Source organism: Pectinophora gossypiella, chromosome 5 (genome assembly GCF_024362695.1).
Source record: "Pectinophora gossypiella chromosome 5, ilPecGoss1.1, whole genome shotgun sequence".
Classification (NCBI taxonomy): domain Eukaryota; kingdom Metazoa; phylum Arthropoda; class Insecta; order Lepidoptera; family Gelechiidae; genus Pectinophora; species Pectinophora gossypiella.
The window spans coordinates 3,935,639-3,958,319 of NC_065408.1; the positions used below are offsets into that span (position 1 = coordinate 3,935,639).

The following is a 22,681-nucleotide window of genomic DNA, read 5'->3' on the forward strand; positions in this document are numbered from 1 at the left end:
GAAGACATCACGAAATTCACTAAGTAGATCACACGATACTCTGAAAGTAAGATGATCCTTGCTTTGGGAGGCACATTAAGCAGTGGGTTCCGGCTACTATTTACGTAAGTATGTGAGTTGTTACATGAACCATGTCAGGGATCTTTGGCGACTCAAAAGTAACCCTGACACCAGGGTTAATGAAGTCGGTCATTGACCACAACCCATACTGGTACTAAGAAAGGGGCGTCAGGTACTACATGACCTGGGGCTTACGGCATAACATAAGGAATAATACTTACTACGTAAAAACGGCAACTCTGCTCCGCACCAGCGGCTGAGTTTGGTTTACCTCACCCCCTCTCGGTCTTACTTTAGTCGTCAATCATATGGCGTCAGACACACACAGACGCACGTGTACGATAACGTCAATGTGTAGTGTCTGTGTAAAACGAGGTTTTTTGTATGAAGTGTTCGGGGTGTGCGGCTAAGACAGCTAAACTCCACTGCAACTACCGGACCTGTCAAACTAATGATAATTAGAAAAGAAAAAAAACCGTCGTGGATGGTCTACTTATGGACGTATTTTGGTCATCCTCATTTCATAATTGCGGTATTTGCGGTGAAGTAAGCGTAATTTTTGTATATTACATAAAATAGTCAGGTTCATACACATTAAAAAAAAATAGTCAAACATATTTCCATACGCAAGTTATGCTCATCACTTAAAGTACCAACTAAGTATTCGTATTTTTTTACGTTTACATACATACATAAACTCACGCCTATTTCCCACCGGGGTAAGCAGATACTATAGAATTCCATTTGCTTCGATCCTGACACACTTCTCTTGCTTCCTCCACATTCATCAATCGCTTCATACACGCACGCCGGTTCAGAGTAGATCGTATTAAACCTTTTCTAAGGACATCTCCAATTTGGTTATCGTAAGTCCGTCTCGGTCTTCCTCTGCCAGCCCTACCATCAACTGTTTTACGTTTATTTGGAATATAAGTATATCATTATTTAAGAGCTGCGTTCTTGTCGGTGCAGTAATCGCCATTCCTCTCTTCTCTCCGCCAAATCCTTCACCTCCTGATACGACTCGACCCGCACCCTCTCTTTAGTTTGTTTCATAAATGTTCTCCTAGGTCTACCCCTTCCTCTCTTTCCATCAACTTTTCCTTCTATGATGTACTTTATAAATGAATCCTATCGTATCAGATGGCCAAGCATATTTCCTCTCCGGTTTTATAAAGTATATATTATAGTTCTTTTGATAAAAAACAATTCCTAGGTGCAAACTTTTCTTGAATTCCCAAAAATAGATGAGTCAGTTGGATAGATAGATTATCTATCGATCCTATAAACAATCCTTGATGTCAGAAAGGACATAATTAGGTAGTTTAAGTTAACTCTTCAATGTGCTTGACGATAAGTAGCTGAAATAATAATATATTCTTGATCGTAAGGGTAATGTCTTGTCCCCGAGGGACATTTTATCCAGCGACATGTGTCCCTGAAGAAACCAGACGACAAAATCCCCCAGTCGATTTTTCCAACATACCGATCTTGGTGAAATAATATTTGACATTTGTTTGCATTGCGCACTTACTTTTACAGTAGCTTTTATATAAGCAAATGGCAAATTGCAATATTACTATTTCAGACGAATTGCTTCGTTGTGGCGTTTTTAATCCCTTTGGTAGTTTTAGACTAACCCCCGGGAAGACGCAGAACGGGTTTTCTGTCTCCCCGGGTGTAGGTATCTTCCTAGCTGAACCCAAAATGAACTAAGTAACCACACCTCACCGAGCTTTCTGTTAGACTAATGTAATAGGTAGTGAGCCGTATCATCGTCTATATGGTCGAGCCAACAGTATTAGTGAAAACTGTACTTAAGATGAACTAATAACTCATTGGTGCAGATCCGGTAGTTCCCGTCTGAAGCAAGTGACTTCTTATCAATCAAATCATGTAGCAATCTTATTGAAAGTAATCTTTCTACAATGCAGATTCCGATGCAGTCTAGGAAAGTGAGCAATAAGCAATCTCAAGGTCAGCAGGTGAAGAAACTGAAGTCATTTCGACAGTCCTGTGTCATTGGCGCGAATCAGAGATTTATTGAGCGGAACGACTGCTTATTTTTAGAGTTAAGTGAAGAAATTTATATAGCCAAATGATATATCATACTAGCTGTTACCCACAACTTCGTTCGCGTGAACCCTCCTATTAAAACTATAGAAGTTTCATACTAACTTTGCCACCTCTGATTACCTCTTTAGTCGTAGTGATCACCTACGTTATAAAAAGAAAAACACCATGCAAATTTGAGAGTCCTAGCACTTGTAGTTTCTGAGATTTCTGACATGAGTGAGTCAGTCAGTAAGGGTTCTTACAGACGAACTGCAAGTTGTGAACGGCAGAGGCTACTTCAGCTGTCGCCGACGCGTCGAAATGGCGACAACGGCTGCCGTTGACAGGCGACAAATCTTACGGACGAAACACGCCGCAACTGCAAACGTCGCCACCTGTCGGCGGCAGCCGTCGACAGGTGGTGACGGCTGAAGTAGCTTCTGCCATTCACAACTTGCAGTTTGCCCGTAAGAACCCTAACAAGTTAAGCGTTTTTATATACCTACAGCGTGTTAGTGGCATCGTAATGAAAATTTTGAGGGATGATTCAGACCAAGATTCTGAGTTGATATCAAGTGGAATATTATTTATACATATTGATAGCTAAATTGGTCACCACCTAACATTAACACTTCTGCATTGTCACTGTGACATTTTGTATTTTTTTAAATAATTATACCATAAAATTATAATTAATTATTAATTCGTACTGCGTAACACTGTTTTTATTTTCTTTAGGAGGATAACGGAATGAATTAAATAACTAGATGACGTTTCTATAACATTTTTATCGTAAGCGTGACACATCACTCTACAATACATACTTTAACTTACCATTCAATGACATTTTTTTTGGAAATCCTCATGCATACTTCGTCGCCTAGGGGAGCAGCGAGGTTATGTGGGACTCTTACCGACTAAAACCCCTCCGATGGCCCTCTGCTGTGCATGTCAGGGAGCTCCGGGATCTCTGCCGAGCGCACCGGTGCTCCCCTCGCACTTGCTTTTATTAAAGCCCGGGGTAGATCCCCACCCTTACGCCATCCCAGTTTTACAGCAATGCGAGGCCATGTCGCATTGCCGTCCTTCCCGGAGATCGTGTGTTGAGCGGATCGGGCCCCCGCCCTTACCACTCACGATCCCCAGTGTCCCCTTTCAGTCGCCTTTTACGACAGGTGGAGGGTACCGTAGACCTATTCGTACGCCCGGAACTACCATTCAATGACCTAGGCTAACTATACTACACAAAAACTAAATTACTAAATATATAACAAAAACTACGTTGGTACTTATCAATGAAACCACCGCCCACTCTCTTTATACGTATAATATCAATATCTTTTTTGTATACAAATCGTACTATATATCAGCAAAAACTTATTGACTGGTATGAGTAATGCAATTGTAAAATTTCTGAAAGAGAAAAAAAACCGTTAACATTTCTGAGATAGTACTTCCATGCTTCGGAAGGCATGTTAAGCCGTTGGTCCCGGGCTACTGGCCTAAATGCCTCCACCAACTCTCACTGGAGCAGCGTGGTGGAGTATGCTCAATATCCCCTCCGGTTGATTGAGGGACGTAGAGGTATATACGCTATTTATGTTATATATTGAATATACTAAGGTTCTTTAAATAAAGAACAAAAACTCTGTTTCAATAGCGCTACTGCCCACACTTTTTCTAACATGAAACAGGTGGCGGACTTAAGTTATTCAAATAAATAAATGAATGGAAGCAGTATGGTAGGTCTAAGTTTATTTACAAATCGGCAAGACCGTACTTTACCCACATAATTCTATGATTCTCCACCAACCCGCATTGGAGCAGCGTGGTGGAGTATGCTCCATACCCCCTCCGGTTGATTGAGGGGAGGCATGTGCCCAGCAGTGGGACGTATATAGGCTGTGTTATGTTTATGTTTATGTCTATGTGTGCCCGCCCACATTCACTTTAGCACGGACACTTCATACACAGACACAACACATTGACGTTATCGTACACGCGCATCTGTGTGTGTGACGTTTCACGACCATACGATTGAAGACTAAATTAAGACCGAGGGTAGGTGAGGTCAACCTAGCTCAGCCGCTTATTCATTCATTTAGTATTTACGTAAAAATTAAAATGGCACAGTTTGCAGAAAATTTTTAGTTATTTATATAACATGCAAATAATAATAGTAAAATAAAACTAAAAATGTTTGAGAATTTCTTGTCAGATCAAGTTACTAAATTATTATCTCATTTGCTCATATCCAACCTTGCTGTTTACCATTTCGTACGCTTACATAGTTTCAAGTGTAATCATCATGGTCATTATAAAATAAAGTGTATCAACCCCAGGGAAACTCTTCTCTAAACGACCTTGCAAATCTTGAGAATCAACCCAGCTTATTCTGCACAAAAGGGTGACGTGGTGTGAAGCTAATATAAAACATAAATAGCCTGGGTATCCCACTGCTCGGCACAGGCCTCCCCCAAACAACCGGAGGGGGTATGGAGCATACTCAACCACGCTACTCCACTGCGGGTTGGTGGAGGTGTTTTTACGGCTTATCGTGCCTTCCGAAGCACGGAATCATCTTACTTTTTCGGTCAATCAGGTGATTTAGCCTGCAACGTCCTTGCTAAAGGATAGTCTCACAGAGTGATTTCGACAATGTCCCCCATCGGGAATCAATCTCTGACCCTCAGATCGTGACACTAACGTTCTAACCACTAAATCGTGGAGGTTGTTGGATAGAAGCTACTATACCGTACATATATATTGTGAACATGGTGTCGTGTCCATAAGACGACGTCTTACCGTACTCGCCGACAAGCCTCTGCCCTTGACCCGTTGCTCGTCGAGTCAAATCTGGCTTCATCATTGTGACACGATAATTTAGACGTTAACTGGACAAATGCTCATGTATACGTAAAATTTTCTTGAACGTATTGTATTAAATATAAATTGATCGTATTTTTTTTTTTTGAAGTAGTGTTACCTATATTCGCTAGCGATTAAGTGTCTGAAAGTGAAGTGTCTTGAAGTATGGCTTTACACTGCTTTTAGTACCTATCAATAAGTGAATATCTATGGATTAAAGAATAATTAAATACTATATTGCACTCTAGCGCGAGTGGAATGGCGCCCAAAGTAGTCTATTTCAAAGCCGTACTAGGATTCCTGTCCTCCGCCTCTGAATAGTACTGACAGTTACTGCTGCCCTCTGTCAGATTCCAGGTTACAGTCCCTGTGACTTGCCCCTGCGGAAGGCAAAGGGAAACCACTGCCCAAAGTTTTCCTAAATAAGTAGCATGGGGAATGCTACACCGACAAGAGCGTGGTTCTTAAATTAGTGATGACGAAAAAAAACATGAAGAAAGAAAAACTAAAAACTAAAAGAGAGTAAAGACGGCCTTATCACCACAAGTAATTTCTTCCAGACAACCTTCGATAGATGATAATTATATTATTAGGTACGTACAATATTGCGGAAGGCAAGAGGGAAACGACTGCCCTAAAATGTAGCATGGAGATTCTACACCGACAAGAGCGTGGCTCTTACATTAGTGGTGATGACGTACAGACAAACTGCACTAAATATATCTTTCTGTTTTGATAATGTGAATACTTAAAAATCATCAGAGTTTACTTTTCCACGCGCTATCACTGACAACTGCAGAGTGCAGTTTGTGGACGACGTATGCACTCAATTTTGACATTACACACTTGCTGAGGTACAACATTAAAAAATAGTAGCACTGTACTGTTTACATGCAGAAAAGCAAATTCCCAATAGAAAATGTGCAGAAAAAACACAATGCTCTCGTAATACCAAAAACGTTTTATCCGAAGAAAGTGTTGATAGAAACACATTAGGCGCAGTTTTTGCGCCAGATGTGCAACTCCTTAGTAGGTCGATAGGTTTATAGCTACATTGTGATAAGAACAAAAACATAATAGTTGCGCAGACGCAGCGTAGCTTAGCGCGGAATGACTTACACTGGCTGAAATGGCTTATCCAACAATCTATTTTAACTGACTTCAAAAAGAAGCCTCCTCCATGTGGCCCGTATTAACTGCACAATTTTCTTAAAATGTTAGCTTACGTTTGAATTAAAGATTTTAAAAATTCAAATGAAAAATTACGAGATTGTAAGTTTACAAATGCAAATAATGAAGTGAAAAAAAAATGAGAATAAAAATAAAATGTGTTAAAATGTGTTGTGTTATATTTGTGTGTAAATAATTGAGTATTGAATTGAGTGCAAAAGTATTAAAGCGCCTACAATCAATATTGGGCAAACTTTACTAACTGCGTTTCTTCCGTAAAAGAATGAAAAGGCGTACGTAATATAATATCTATTACGTATGTAAATAAACCGTATTGAGTAATAGGAGATATGTGTCACCGTTACATATTCAACTACTACCGCTATACAGGTCAATTTCAGTAGTTTTAAACTACGAAATCCTCCGGCAGTGTCTATACTTTTTTTAAGAATAGCGTTAATCAAGTAATATACCATTTTTTTTTAATTTTCCTGATAAACGTCTTTCGTAATAGCTCAACCTGGACACTCCATTATAAAAATCTCTTTCTTACCATATACCGCCTTACCGTGTAAACACAGACATAGACTAAATACATATAGTAAGGAATAATACTACGTATAACAGCCTTCGTGGTCTAGTGGTTAGAGCGTTAGGCTCACGATCACGGTCCGGGTTCGATTCCCGATGGGGACATCGTCGAAATCACTTTGAGATTTATTTATTTTTTTGACGTGACTTATTGTAGATTTGCCGCAGATGGCATTAACTACTTGGCCGGACAAATGGGGAGCGCTGAAGGCTCTCACCCGGGGACAAATGGGGAGCGAAATCACTTTGAGAGGCTGACCTTTGTTTGGTAAGGACTTTGGAAAAAGGAAAAAGTAAGATGATTCCGTGCTTCAGATGTTAAGCCATTGGTCCCGGCTATTAGTCGTAAAAACACCTCTACCAACTCGCAGTGGAGCAGCGTGGTGGAGTAGGATCCATACCCCCTCCGGTTGATTGAGGGGAGGCCTGTGCCCAGCAGTGGGGCGTATATAGGCTGTTTATGTAATACTACGTATAGAACGGCAACTCTCCGCTCTCTTACAGCTGTTGAGCTAGGTTTAGCTCGATCTATAGACAGCATAGGTTCGTTCTCGTATGGAGTACTGCTGTCACCTTTGGCAAGGCTCTGCCAGCACTCGGTTGGCCGCTCTCGATTCGGTGGAGCGACGAGCAATAAAGCTCATAGACAATGACTCGTTAGTGGAGACTTGACTCCAAAGTCTAGACCACAGACGAAGGGAAGCTCGGTGAGTGTGCGCAGGAACTTCACGAGTTAATTCCACCCACTCCATTCCATCTACGGACAACTAGACGTCGGCAGTCATATCATCCTTATGTTGTGAATATTTCTCCAATCCGCACTAAACGTCATTCTCTTTCTTTTTAATGAGACCAGCGAAGGGCTGGAACTGTCTGCTGTCGTCTGTGTTTCCAACTCGTTATAATCTGGGAGTCTTTAAAGCTAGAGTAAATACCCTAGACCATATCGTCACTTACCATCAGGCGAGATTGTGGTCAAAAGTGAGCTTTAATAATTAAAAGAAAATTGAACAAATTTCGCTATCGGTCCCCTTTTTCAGAAGAAAACTCTATCTCTCCATTGCATTATTCCCCCACTTCGCTGTGTCTGACATGTCGTCTGCGGAAACATTGCATGAGCTCAGATCTTTTTCGTCAGGTTAGTCAGGTTATTAATGCTGTGGTAGTCTAGTTGGTAGAACGTTTGCCTCTCACTTTGAGGTCGCAGGTTCATGCCTATACCCAGCTATGGATGAAAACAGGCTGAGTAGATAGGTAGAACAAATTGATTGGTAGACTATTAATGAGAAAAAATATTAGTACATACGTAACATCACGCCTGAGCCGTGGTAGCCAAGTTGATAGAACGCTTGCCTCTTTGAGGTCGCAGGTTTGAATCCAGCCTAGGCCTAAACCAAAATTATTGTCGAATTTGTTTTCGAATTCATGTTTGGATCATAACGGATTATCACGTGCTCAGCGATGAAGGAAAACATCGACCCCACATTCCCGAGAAATGCATTTTCGGAGGTATGTGAAACTAACCTGTTTTGGGCTGGTTTTTCCTTAGCGAGTTGGTAGGTCAGACAGGCAGTCGCTTCTGTAAAAAACCGGACCTTTCAAATCTTCAGGTTAGGTAAACGAACCCTGTGAAAAACGGGAATGCTAAGTCAGGATATTAAGTAGACTTCTTTGTACATCCCAAAACGTTTTGAGTTTCGTGTCTGTTTGTCCCAACGTTCACAGTATGTTTATACGTATGCGTTTTATTGCAATTGGAACATTATTTGAATACAAAAGAAATTCAGTACGATTACCAAACCAAGTAATTAAATCTTTACTGAAATACATTGTGATTTAATATAATCACAGTATTTTAATGTTAGCCAACATTTTCGTGTCTACTTTGGTATCGAACCGATGTTTAGAGAATTTTTTTTTATTTAATTTTATTTAGAATTTATTTTTGTCAATTAGGTATCTCTAAACTTCAAAAGTGTTATATTCTACTGTGGTGAATTACAATGAATATTTAGACGAGTGTTGTTTGTGTATAAATATAAATAAAATAAAAATGGATACGGTATATAAACCAATTTTGGAAGATTTAGGAGGGACTCAAATAGGTACGTAAGTTAAAAAAACATCTCTCACTACAATAAAAATATGTTTCATCTTTATAATGGGCACCCTCAGGCCTGTTGTCTTAAACGTTGTACCGGATGAGAGCCTTCAGCGCTCCCCATTTGTCCGGCCAAGTAGTTAATGCCATCTGCGGCAAATCTACAATAAGTCACGTGATCATTCAAGATGTTTATGCTTTATTCATTGGTTCCGGGCTACTAGCTAGAACACCTTCACCACCCGCACTGAAGCAGCGTGGTGAAGTACGCTCCTTATCCCCTCCGGTTGATTGAGGGGAGGCCAATGTCCAGCAGTGGGACTCGTACGGCTGATGATGATGTACCTAGTTAAGTCTTGTACATTTTTCCTTTTATTTTGGTGTAATAAAATATTATATTTGTTGTTGTCGTTGAAATGAAACTAGCGTGTACCAAGGTACAAGGCAACAAAATGCGACTACAAAATTCACACAATTTATTTTTAGCAAAAACACACTTACGAGGTTTTGCCGGTGGCGATAAAGGAAATCTTTCTAGCAAAAATAACGCAAACTGGAACTTTGTAACCTTTTGTCTTCGTTCATGAACGAAACAACTTACGTACGTAAATGCATGTAGGTACAATGAATCTCTACTCTTGAGATATATCAGACTTATTTGTTTACAGAGTCACAATCGACATGGTCCCTACCACAAACGCTTACAGGCTTGGCCGTCGTGCTATCTGTATACCTAACTCTAGTCCTGAAGATATTACCAGATTATATGAAGAATAGAGCTCCATACAAACTCAATAAGATTCTTTCAATATACAATGCATTTCAAGTCGCCTACTCGACTTACCTTGTCTTTATTGTGAGTATGCGGAATTGCTATTGTAATTTTAGTAGGCGTTATGTTCTCTTGTATACGTATTTTTTGTTTCTCTCTCTTGTCATGTAGTTTTTTACATAAGTAATTCCTTTAAAATTGTTTTTGTAATGGTTTCAGTATACAAGATACATGTTGAGACATGGAGTAATAACAACGAGATGTCCTACAGGACAGGATTTGCAAGGGGTAAGAAAATTATTCAAGTAACATAAAATGCAACTTTTTTAAATGTCAACCGGTTCTCAATCAATCAATCAATCAATAATACTTTATTGCACAACGACATAACAAAGGACATAAACATACGAATATAAACATAAGTACAATAGGCGGCCTTATTGCTAAATAGCAATTTCTGCCAGGCAACCTTAGGGTGAAAGAAGTTAATGCATTGGAGCACGGGCTGGTGCAATAAACATATAATGACATGAACAATAATAAAAAGAAAAATAAAATAAGAAAATAGTAATAATAAATAATATATATATATATATACATACACACATATACATACATACAAATAGCCTATACAATATAATAATACATATAAGGAGAATAAGAAAAAAACACTTCCAAGTTATGCCTGCAGGAAGAGCGCCTTCACTCTTGCCCTGAAAGAGTCCAGAGAAGGAGCCCTCCTGACAGTCTCAGGTAGAGAGTTCCACAACCGGACAGCCCGCAAAGTGAAAGAGCAAGAATAAAAGTCAGTGGAATGGACAGGGATATTAAGGGATAAGGTGTGGGACGATCGCAAAGTACGATCAAGGACAGAGGATTTAAAAGAGAAACGATCTTTAAGGTAAGATGGAGTAGTAGGAAGATTAAGGATGGAGTACAGGAGACACAAGATGTGGAGATCCCTACGGCGACGGACAGGTAGCCACTTAAGCTTGACACGGTAATTGGAAATATGATCGTATTTGCGCAATCCAAAGATAAATCTTATGGCGAGATTTTGCAGACGTTCGAGCTTATTCAGCAATTCAACTGAAACATCAGCATAACAAACGTCTGCATAATCCAGGATTGGCAGAAGTAGGGACTGAGCCAGAGAAACCTTGGTACTAATCGGTAGAAAATTACGGAGACGCCTGAGCGAACCGTAAGCGGCAAACATCCTCCTACTTACCTCGGCCACCTGAGGTTTCCAAGATAGACATCTGTCAAACAAAACACCAAGGTTCTTAACAGTTTCTATTATTTTGTCTTCAGCAAAAAGAACCCATTGCTTTGCTATCTGAGAAAAACTAATATTAATATTGAGTAAGGAAGGATTTACAGAATCTATTTGATTTAAGTATTATCTGAGTATTTGTTGAAACCTATAAGAAACTTTCTACATCCACCAAAGTCAATACAGATGGAGTTGTACAGGTTTAACGTGATAATTACCCATTATCTCATTACTCGGATACATAATGATTCCAAAATACAATGTAATGACGGAAGCATGTATAAAAATAATTGTTGCTTGATATTAGGATCACATTGGTGCTAATTCCTGTAAATACCATCTAATTTTATTTTAAGTTATATCTGTCATTTTCTTATCCGCCGAAAAGGAAAGGGACGGGTAATCGACAAGCATAAAATTTATGGAACACACGTCAATTTTAAGCACAAATCTAAACCAACCGTCTAAAAATTTTACATCCATCAATAACCCGACACAGTTAAGTAGACAGCACGTCAAACGGATTGCATACCAGCGACGTACCTTTTGATTCGCCCGGGTTATTCATTCATTCACTCATTCTTCCTAAAATTAAGAGCTGTGAATCATCCGTCCCTTTCCTTTTCGACGGATATGAAAATGACGGATATAACTTTAAATAAAATTAGACGGTGTCTGCAGGAATCGGGGCCATTATGTATAGAACTATGTTCCTACCTAAATATATTGCTCCTCTTTCTTTTGATCAGAATAATAATGCGTGGAAAATATCATTGCAACTTGTGCATTTATACCCAAAAAGAAAGATAAAGATGAATATTTCTGTTATCCATGAAATTAGAAGATTAAACAAAGTCGTCGAAACAAAATCGTTGTAAAGTTTGCGCACGGTTGGAGTGCAAAGTTGAAGTAAGAAGTATTTGCTCATAGTTGTATGGCGGGCGTTTAGCGCTCAATTGGCGCTTCCAACATCTTTCTTCTATTCGAAGCAAACCAATAAAACGTAAATTATTGTTCCAGGTAATATCAGAAATCTTACCATACTTCGTTGCAAAACATCTGGACTTTCTGGACACAATATTCTTCGTTCTTCGTAAGAAGGATAATCAAATATCTTTCCTTCACCTCTACCACCACACGGCTATGGCTTCATGGACGTGGCTGCATTATTTCTACCATCCTACAGACCATTTTGTAGTCGTAGGCCTGTTGAATAGCTTTGTCCACGTTTTGATGTATGCTTATTATGGTATCTCGTCTATGGGCCCCGAGTACGCAAAGTATGTCTGGTGGAAAAAGCACTTGACTAAAGTACAATTGGTAAGTTGCATTCAGAAAATGTTCTTCTTTTATTTTAATGAAGAGAAGCTTCTGCTCCGGGTTTAGTAAAAAAAACCGGATCGGTCAAATCTTCAGGTTAGATAAACGGGCTCCGTGAAAAACGATATGACGCTAGGGAGGTGATGATGATGAATGTAGAAATGTAGAAGCTCCAACGGCTTTGATTATAATTTTGTGATAAGGGGGGTTAAAATGGCCAGATCAAAGCAATTCATCTAAAAAGCAATATTTTCAAAAACAATACTTTTATATGCACAAATGTCAAATTGCAATAATTGGAATCACTTTGTGATCCTTAGTTTGGTTAGGACATTACAGTCTGATCACCTGATTCTCCGAAAGTAAGATGATCCGTGCTTCGGAAGGCACGTCAATTCTTTGGTCCCGGTAACTACTTACTGATGTAAGTAAGTAGTCGTTACATGAGCCATGTCAGGGACTTTGGCGGCTCACTAGTAACCCAGACACCAGGGTTGATGGGGTTGGTACTCCATCTCACAACCCACACGATAGAAGAAGAAGATTGCAATCCTATTGCTTTTTTAGTTGAATTGAATCAAACCTGGTGATTTGATGAAGTCGCTCATTGATCTTACAATGAGACTACACGAGAGAATCCGCATTTGAGCGCATTCTATGCTTTGTTTAAATTTAATTATTTTTATTAGGTAATTAAAAGAAATGTGGTACTAACAGAAAATTCGGTGACTTGTGGGTACTTAGTTCATCTTGCGATAGATGTACCTCTGACTATAGTATATTATAGTCATGAGTTTATGTTGTGTTAAAAAAGTGTTTTTCTTTTTCAGATACAATTTATTCTAGTCGTCTCCGACCTTCATTACCAGCAGAAGTTGACTCCGTGCAAGATACCAACATTCTTCCATTACTTCTGCATGTTTAGTATTGGTTCCTTCTTCTTTCTTTTTCTTAACTTCTATTTCCGTAGTTACAGAACGAGAAGAAGCAAGAAAGAGTTAGAAGTTAAAGGAAAAGAGACTTTAAATTTAGAATGCAGTGTCAAAGCTCGATAGAAACTGTGTTTTTCAAAAATTGTTTTAATTTTTGATAAAGAATAATAATTATGGTACTCATTATAAATTTTAACAATAAAATAATTGTGAAGAATAATTCTGAGTGTTTTTTTTTATCGTAATTGCATTGAAACTGTCTGATTGTTAACAATATTTATTTTTCAAATTGTTCTTTCTTCTATTCTGATTTTATCAACACATAACATAACATCACGCCCATATACCCGAAAGGGTAGGCAGAGGTGAATAGTATAAAACACCAACACTTCTCCAGCTATTTATAAGTCCCATGTAATAGGGACGCGGCTTGTTATGTGTTGTTTTAGTTATACTGTAGGATTCTATGGAATATTTTGTTTTTTATTTATTACCCCGACCCCGAACCTGGAACCTTGATTAACTGGTCAACGTGTCTAACAATTACACTGTAGAGTGTTTTATGCCATTTCTAAATGGAAATATTCATCTCCGTACAAGTGAAATACAGGGTTAGTGACATCGTAACGAATACTGAGGGGAGATGCTTCAGACCATGACTCTGAGTTAATCTGAGTTTCAAGTGGAATTTTCCGTCGCAAAATTCATATTTTTTTTTGTATTCTTTTTAAATTATTTTAAATTCTTTACTTTTGCGATGGAAAATTCCACTCGATACTCGCTCAGAATAATGAGCTGAATCATCTCCCTGAGTATTCGTTACGATGTCACTTACGCCACATACAAGTACGTACAAGTAGCCATACAAGTAGTACCTATGGGTTTAGTGGCACCGTAACGAATACTGAGGGAGATGATTCAGACCATAATTCTGAGTTGATATCAAATGGAATTTCCTGTCGGAAAATTCATGAATAATTTAAGGGATTTTTTCAGTTCCATACTTTTGCGGCGGAAAATACACTAAGTAGATATCACCCTCAAAGTTTTCGTTACGATGTCTCTAACACCCTGTTATGCACAATATTTTATAATAGGTAAGATAAGTAAGTACACAACTATCATGTGACCATCATAACTCAGTAAATAAACTACACTTAAGGCTGCAGTCTCCGCATAATTGACTCGTTGCGAGTTTTTGCTGACATTAATTTTCCTCTTTTAGGCAATGTCGAGATATTTCTTTGGTTACATTAAATAAAATAATGAAGATAAAATCATAGACGCGCATACATTCTTAAACTACGAGTATAAGTAAATACATAGATATCCAAACATCCAAAGTATAAATGCTTACTTACATTGTTATCATAGTAAGTAGTTGTACTGTTCAAAATTTATTCCATAAAGACAAAAACTAAATGCACCTATCTACCTACATTCAATTCCAGACCCTATTTCGAGCATTAAGTTTACTTAGTCTTTTTTCATTGTCGTATGTTTGAAATAGTAGAGCAACTTCAGATATAGGATGGCAGAAGGGGTGCTCTCGGAGAGGGGTGTAAATATTCAAATTCTTAATACTGCATTCGTGGACTGGGCCCTTATTGAAATTGAAATTGGGCCCTCTTGTACTGTATTTTTTACTAAAACAGCATTGGTTTAACAGAAAGCTCGGTGAGGTGTGGGTAGGTATGTACTAGTTCGTCTTAGATGTACCTCTGACTACCCCAATCGGGATATAGTCATGAGCATATGTTTTTATGTTATGTTTGTATATGAAATATCATAAAACTTCGTCAAACACACGATGTCTTTGTATCATAGCCATCGTATACTTTGCTAACGCGCATAAACAGACGCGAAAATTGCCTTCCTCCACTTTCAATGGAACGTCACCGTCATTCATCCGGAGGTTTTCGCAGCGTATGCGCCAGCGCAACGCCTGTATCACGCCTTAGCGAACCTCCTCAGTCGCTATTTACACGCCGCGCCGGCTAAACGTGTCCCTTTCACTTTTCAAATTTCGAATCTAAAAAAGTACCGCGAGTGCATTTTGTTTTTTGAATATTTTCTTCACAGCGGAGAAAAGCAAAGGTTGGTTCTTGATTTAAAATGTTTTTGCGTTTTTTTTTCTCTTCATTTGATTTAGTTGTGTAACCTACTTTTTATGGGTAATGCTGACTACTGAAAATTGATAATTTGCTGAGCTGGGTGTATGTATCTATGCAAAATACGATATATGTGTCGTAATATTTTCTCGATGACATTTCTGTTCTAAAGAAGCCTTCGAAAAGCCCTATTAGAGTTAGAGTTATTTATATTCTATTAAATATTAATGTTTATTTTATTAATTCAGTACATAACAAAAACAAATCTTACAGCTAAAATAACAATTTAAATAATACAACAACAGAAAAAAAACAGCACGATATAAAAATATTATCATAAAGGAACCCCAGTGACCCCTGTACAAAAGTGTCCATAATGCTGGCTGCTTTGGCTCGCTGGACGGCCAGTGAGATTCTTTGAATTAAGAAGGACCCGGACAGGGGATCTCCACCTTTCTCTCTTATTCTCCGTCCACTATCACGTTCGAAACCAATTGTTTCAGAGCCTTACGATCTAGCGGTTTCGATGGCAAAAGGAACGAAGTCATACATCGATTCCAGACCAGAGTTAGTTACTTGCCTAAAAGATTCCGACAAACTCGCGGGCGAGAAGTTAGTCAAATTACATAATACTAGCTTTTTCTAAAAAAGTAAATTCGGGGTAATAAGGTTCCCCATTCCAAATTTACTATTTTTTTTAATTCCTACCTTGAAAACTGCGAAAAGTCCCATATAAAATTTCACCTCCTCTTTGAAGGGCTTGGGGGCAGAATTCCAAAAATAAATATGCAAGATTTTGTTAGTCCCAAATAGTCCGTAAATCAATTTTTAGCTTTCTACCTTGAAAATTGGGGAGTGCTCCATGCAAACGTCCACCCACCATTTTAGGGAAGTGGGGAGTTAGAAAGAAAAAGCAGGCTATGTTACTCTCCATTCCTTCAACTATCTTCACTTAAAAAATCACGTCAATTCGTCGTATATATCGCGTGTCCTTACAGTGGAAACCACGTAAGCGCTTTTTTGAAAAATCACAATCTGATGTGACTTTCTTCAACAAAACCTCGGTTTATTTCAATTAATTTCCATCCCGGTAAAAATTTTGACCACATTTTTTACCTGGGTTGTAATTATTAACGTGTCTATTGCGACTTTTCGAGTTTTTATTAACAAAAATCATATCCGAATATCCTAGTTTGCACCAGAAACTACTCTTAAGCATGATTTATATCTTTTTATAATCAAACTTTTTCTATATTTATTTGCTCCACTCAAGATGTTTCTGATTTTAAATGATATAAAAAACTACGCCTACAAAAGAAAAAATCTAAATTAAACCTATCCTTGGCAAATTGGAAGTAAAACCCTTCATTGACTCCACTATTTGTATTGAAATAAATTTTCTTATTTTATTAAAAGGCGCTTTCGTAGTTTCTACGATACGATATGTAAATATAAGACGTAAAACAAAGGTATAAACCAACCAACAACCAATGCCAACCAGGAAAACTATGTAAATTAATTGAAAAAACATTAAACATCCGTAAACTTTACATACCTAGAATGATAGTTAATTATTACCTTAACGTTAAAAAGGCATTATTTTATGATAATTATATTGTTGATATGTCGATTGAAATAAAACATTAGCAATTTTCTTTAACCTCCTAAGGCCGAGATTTTTAGACAAGGTTTTAAAAGAACATTTGGTCTTACTACCTTAAAACCATGAGCCGTGGTAGTCCAGTTGGTAGAACGCTTGCCTCTTGAACTTTGAGGTCGCAGGTTCGAATCCAGGACAGACTTAAACCAATGATTGCCGAATTTGTTTTCGAATTCATGTTTGGCTCATAAATGATTATCACGAGCTCAGCTGTGAAGGAGATATATGACCTAACCTGTATTAGGCTGGTTTTGCGATTGGAAGGTCAGACAGGCAGTCGCTTCTGTAAAAAGCGGGACCTGTCAAATCTTCAGGTTAGGTAAGCGGACCCTGTGAACGGGACAATGCTAGGGGGATTCGGTCTAACGACTTTAAAGTCATTATTCTACTTACCAAGCAGTTCTGCTTCTATCGAGTAGGTTGTGGGGTAGAAGACCAGTAGTGTCCATCAAAAGCATGGCTTTTGGGCCAAGTGGCGTATACCATACTTTGTTGAAACATATAGACTAATTTGACCGCTGCAAATGCCAATCTTTCCTAAGACTTTGCTTACTACGACATACGACTGCGACTATCTCCCACGTCACTATTCGGAAGAATTACAGAGAAAAATTTTCTTGTTTCATAATTTGTAACCCCGGGTTTTAGTTTTTAAACTCATATTTTTCTTCTTTCTTTAACAAGAAATTAAAAATGGACTAATGAGTCAAGCGACCTTACTTAATTCTCAATTTATGTCAGTGTGGCTAATTATAGACTTTTGTTTTCACCAATATTTAAGTACGTGGTTATTGGTTTATTATAAAGTTATTTTGACGTGTGTGGAAACAAGTTTATTCTTATAATTATGGCCTAGAAAAAAAAGGCTGTCATTTGTCACGGTACTTAGTTAAATCACTTTTTGCAACACTTTGGTTTTTATGGCGCATATGGCCATCTCCCTAGCATTATCCCGTTTTCACGGGGTCGACTTACCTAACCTGAAGATTTGACAGAAGCGACTGCCTGTCTGACCTTCAAGCCGCAAAGGGAAAACCAGCCCAATACAGGTTAGGTCACATATCTCCGAAAATGCATTTCTCGAGATTGTGGGTTTCCTCATGATGTTTTCCTTCACCGCTGAGTACGTGATAATCATTTATGATCCAAACATGAATTCGAAAACAAATTCGACAATCATTGGTTTAGGCTGGATTCCAACCTGCGACCTCAAAGTAACTATTTATTGCGCATATGGTAAAATATATATTATGACTTCTGAATTTTATAACTTAGTTTCAATGATTTTGATCAAATAATCTGCCTTAAAGTTTTTCTAGATAAAGTTATTGACCAGATTGTCGGCTCTTTATTCAGATAAAGATGCGTGCTATCATAATGTCAGGCATAGAAGCGGGTAATCAGCTCACGATAGCAAACACTTCAGGGACCCTGTAACGACTTCGCCGCTTTCCCTTCTTCAGTGCTTATTCTTTAGTGCTTTAGTGTAATAAATGTTTCTTTCTTTTCTTATTCACAGTTCGATTCGTTTCTCTCAGACATAATCTTCTCAGACATTGCCTTGACCCTCAGATTATCAGATGAGAGGCCTATACGTCTAGGTTGTCTAGTCAGGAAGATAATGCGCTCGTTCTAACTAACACGGTTTGAGGTTAAGAGTTCAGATTATCTTACTAACTTTCTTTTCTGATGATATCCAAACAGGTCACGTCGCTATAGTACTAAAACAATTGCAATTACCTAACTTGAACAAAAACATTTAAGTTATTAAATTTGGAAACTCGCAAAATTTTCTATTTCAAATGTCAAATTACTGTGCGCAATTTCATCTCGAAAACTTATGCCCTGGCGCCGTTCACTTTCGCTTCGGTTACGTCATACCCTAATGTTATAGTTTCACTCAATTAAAGTACATACATGCAGTCTTTGTATGATATAAGGCGGGTATCACACGACGCGGTCGTGATGGTGTTTGGAGGTGAAGCGGTCAGCAAGGTAGTACTGGGTAGTATTAAACTGGTGCTAATTCCTATAAATACCATCAAATTTTATTTTAAGTTATATTTTGTCATTTTCTTATCCGCCGAAAAGGAAAGGGACGGGTAATCGACAAGCAAAAAATTGAAACACACTTCAATTTTAAGCACAAATCTAAAACAACCGTCTAAAAATTTTACATTGCCAATAACCCGACAGAATTAAGTGGACAGCACACGTCAAACGGTTTGCATACCAGCGAGATACCTTTTTGATTCGCCCGGGTTATTCATTCATTTACTCATTCTTCCTAAAATTAAGAGCTGTCAATCATCCGTCCGTTTCCTTTTCGGCGAATAAGAAAATGACAGGTATAACTTAAAGTAAAATTAGGAGGTGTCTGCAGGAATCGGGGCCTCTGTTGACTCTTAACACACGAGCACCGCCAAACCGCGCGGTCGACCGCGTCGTGTAATGACCGCCTTACACTTATTAGATGCGTACGCTAATGTGATTATCATTTACAATGATACGAATTTAAAAGAGCAAGTGAGGGAAATAATTTGCTAATGGATAGCGACAGAGGTGAAGATAGACTAATATCTAATAAATATCTAATATCGGTATTTTTTATTATTATTATTTTTAGTTATTTTGGTATCATATATAGGTATTTATTGCACCACCCCGTGCTCCAATGCATAAACTTCTTTCACCCTAAGGTTGCCTGGCAGAAATTGCTGTTTAGCAATAAGGCCGCCTATTGTGCTTATGTTTTTATTCGTATGTTTATGTCCTTTGTAAATATGTCGTTGTGCAATAAAGTATTATTGATTGATTGATTGATTGATCTAAGTATATTAAGTACCGGTGAAGGCAGCAGTAGCTGTCAGTACTATTCAGAGGCGGAGGACAGGAGTCCTAGTAAGGCTTTGAAATAGACTACTCCTATCGTCTTCTAGACAGAGTACTGCGGGCGGAAGGCGAGAGGGACACCACTGCTCTATTTTTTCCTAAAAAAGTAGCATGAAGAATGCTTTACCGACAGGAGTGTGGCTCTTAAATTAGTGATGATTATTAAGTACCTACGTATACAAAAATGTAGGTATAGATTTTTTCTTGAACCAGTGGCATATACTTATAACTATTTTTTGACGAGACTAAGTAAATACTTATTAAGACAAAAAGTAGTTTTTGCCTTGGGTAGAATTTAGAAAAGATAGAAAATTATTCATTTATATGAACACAAACTTGTTTACTGTTTTTTTCAACAACAAAATTTTATGTATACTGCTTTAAATGCCATTAAACACGTGTTCTTGTAAAAAAAGCCTTTAAGGAGTTAACATTCAAATATTTGCACTCATTTCCTCATATCCTTAAAACTTGAAGGAAGTAAGCAGTCTTATTAAAATAAAACTACTGTAACTGTTATCCTTGTTAAACCTACCTCAACTTAATTGCTAAACGTTTTATGCTATAATACATATTGCATTATTATGAGGTCGCAGATTGGAATTCAAGCACGGGCGTAAACCAATGATTTTAGAATTTGTTTTAGAATTTATGTTTGGATTATAAATGATTATCACGTGCTCAGCGGTGAAGGAAAACATCGTGAGGAAACCCACATTCCCGAGAAATTCGTTTCGGAGGTTTGTGACCTAATCTGTATTGGGCTGGTTTTCCCTTCGCGGGTTGGAAGGTCAGACAGGCAGTCGCTTCTGTAAAAACTGGGCCTGTCAAATCTACAGTTTAGGTAAGCGGACCGGATGCCAGATATATATATATATATATATATATATATATATATATATATATATATGTACATATATAAATAGCCTATATACGTCCCACTGCTGGGCACAGGCCTTCCCTCCCTGCCCTCATTCAACCGGAGGGGGTATGTACTATGTAGCATACTCCACCACGCTGCTCCACTGCGGGTTGGTGGAGGTGTTTTTACGGCTAATAGCCGGGACCAACGGCTTAACGTGCCCTCCGAAGCACGGAATCATCTTACTTTTTCGGACAATCAGGTGATTCAAGCCTGAAAAGTCCTTACCAAACAAAGGACAGTCTCACAAAATGATTTCGACAATGTCCCCATCGGGAATCGAACCCGGACCTCCAGATCGTGAGCCTAACGCTCTAACCACTAGACCACGGAGGCTGTTAACCAGGTAGGTAATCTCAAAGAAATCATATATTAAAAAACTTATAATAAAAAATAAAATATGGCCAAAGTGTCGCTACTACATTACTTACGTCCGAACCACATTCAAATTCAAATTCAAAACTATCTTTATTCAGTTGGTAACATAGTTTACACTTTGAATCGGCAATTTTCACATAACGAACGTCTCATCCGCCTAAAACTACTGCAGCTTCTCACAACCTGTATAGCCGGGGAAAATAAGCTGCAAGAAAAACCTCGGCGCAGGGCCCTAGACGTTCTTTAAAAAAATAAACATAAAATATTTTTATACAATTGATTTACATTAGACTTAAACATACGGGTAGTGAGATGAGTGTATGCTACAAACCTATTCTTACCACTTCGGGGATACAGGCATGATGCTTTGCATAATGAATACCTCCTCACGACCATATCCCAATGGGATAGTTAGAGGTACATCCATCGGAAGATAAACTAAGTACCTACACCTCACCGAGCTTTATGTTAGACCAACGTGATAGGTGAGCCGTATCGGCGATATTTGTCGAGCCAATTGTGTTAGTGAAAACTGCACTTATGTTTAAACATAAAACATTGCCGTATCATTACTTTGCAGTCACTGTGACCTAAAGGTTGAAAATTTACTTTTTTTTATTGTATTCTGATTATTGTAATTTTACCCTCCTTTTCTTACGTAACATTAAAAATAACTTGTAAGTAACCATGTTAAAAATCATTTTTGTTATGATGACAATCGTTGTAGGTGTAACCTATTTTTTTGACACCTCGATTCAAGTTAAGTAATTCCAAATTTTACAAATAATTTCAATTAAATTATTTTGAAGTAACAAAATATTACCTGTTGCTAAAAATAGTTTTCTTTAAACTTGGAATTATTGAATAAATACGAAAAATAAATAACATCGTCGATGGAAAATATATTAATTTTAAATTATGGTTCATTTTTATTTATTTACTAAATACCGTCAATGACTTTTTGTTTTAAGAATAGTCGGAAAATATATTTATAAAAAAGAAAGAAATAAAAATAAACATTATTAAATATCCATTAATATCCAACAGCCTCCGTGGTCTAGTGGTAACTAGTGGTAAGAGCGTTAGGCTCACGATCTGGAGGTCCGGGTTCGATTCCCGATGGGGACATTGTCAAAATCACTTTGTGAGACTGTCCTTTGTTTGGTAAGGACTTTTCAGGCTTGAATCACCTGATTTTCCGAAAAAGTAAGATGATTCCGTGCTTCGGAGGGCACTGTTGGCAACATCAAGGTCTATATTATTTTTACTGCAATATTTTGTCCTATGGCAATATTACAGGACTTTACGCCACGGACTTTGCCGACGAGGCACGTTTTCTTGTATCTTTTAACTTTATGTAAATATTTCCTAGTTCTTAATTCTAATACAGTCCACTTTAACATCTCGAAGAGTTTTATTTACCGGAGCGACCATCGCCTCCAACATTGGTCCATACGAGACCGGGAAAAATCAGTGACTTTGAAGACAAAGAAAGCAGCGCGGCGGCGGGAAAGTGTCGTCAACATAAAGTCAACGATAGCATTTTTCCTACGACGGGTGGCAGCGATTTACG

The 22,681-nt window shown here is 38.1% G+C and overlaps 2 protein-coding genes across 7 annotated transcripts in view; both read left to right on the plus strand.

The window, feature by feature from the left end:
* The window catches only part of LOC126366651 (elongation of very long chain fatty acids protein-like), a 61,710-nt gene extending 48,408 nt beyond the window's left edge, over window positions 1–13,302 (plus strand). For 4 of the 6 annotated variants that reach the window (XM_050009850.1, XM_050009848.1, XM_050009851.1 and 1 more), the window contains exons 2-5: window positions 9,514–9,701; window positions 9,837–9,905; window positions 11,914–12,213; window positions 13,044–13,302. In XM_050009850.1, coding sequence (XP_049865807.1) covers window positions 9,612–9,701; window positions 9,837–9,905; window positions 11,914–12,213; window positions 13,044–13,268 — 684 coding nt within the window. In that variant the 5' untranslated portion in view covers window positions 9,514–9,611 and the 3' untranslated portion in view covers window positions 13,269–13,302. Of the gene's footprint in view, window positions 1–6,951; window positions 7,013–8,660; window positions 8,850–9,513; window positions 9,702–9,836; window positions 9,906–11,913; window positions 12,214–13,043 lie in introns of those variants that run through there. The other 2 variants (XM_050009849.1, XM_050009845.1) reach the window with 2 other exon arrangements.
* A 1,760-nt stretch (window positions 13,303–15,062) lies between these two features.
* LOC126366643 (elongation of very long chain fatty acids protein AAEL008004-like) overlaps window positions 15,063–22,681 on the plus strand; it is a 59,055-nt gene continuing 51,436 nt past the window's right edge. The window contains exon 1 of the mRNA XM_050009837.1: window positions 15,063–15,242. The gene's annotated coding sequence lies outside the window, so the exon portion shown is untranslated. The remainder of the gene's footprint in view (window positions 15,243–22,681) is intronic.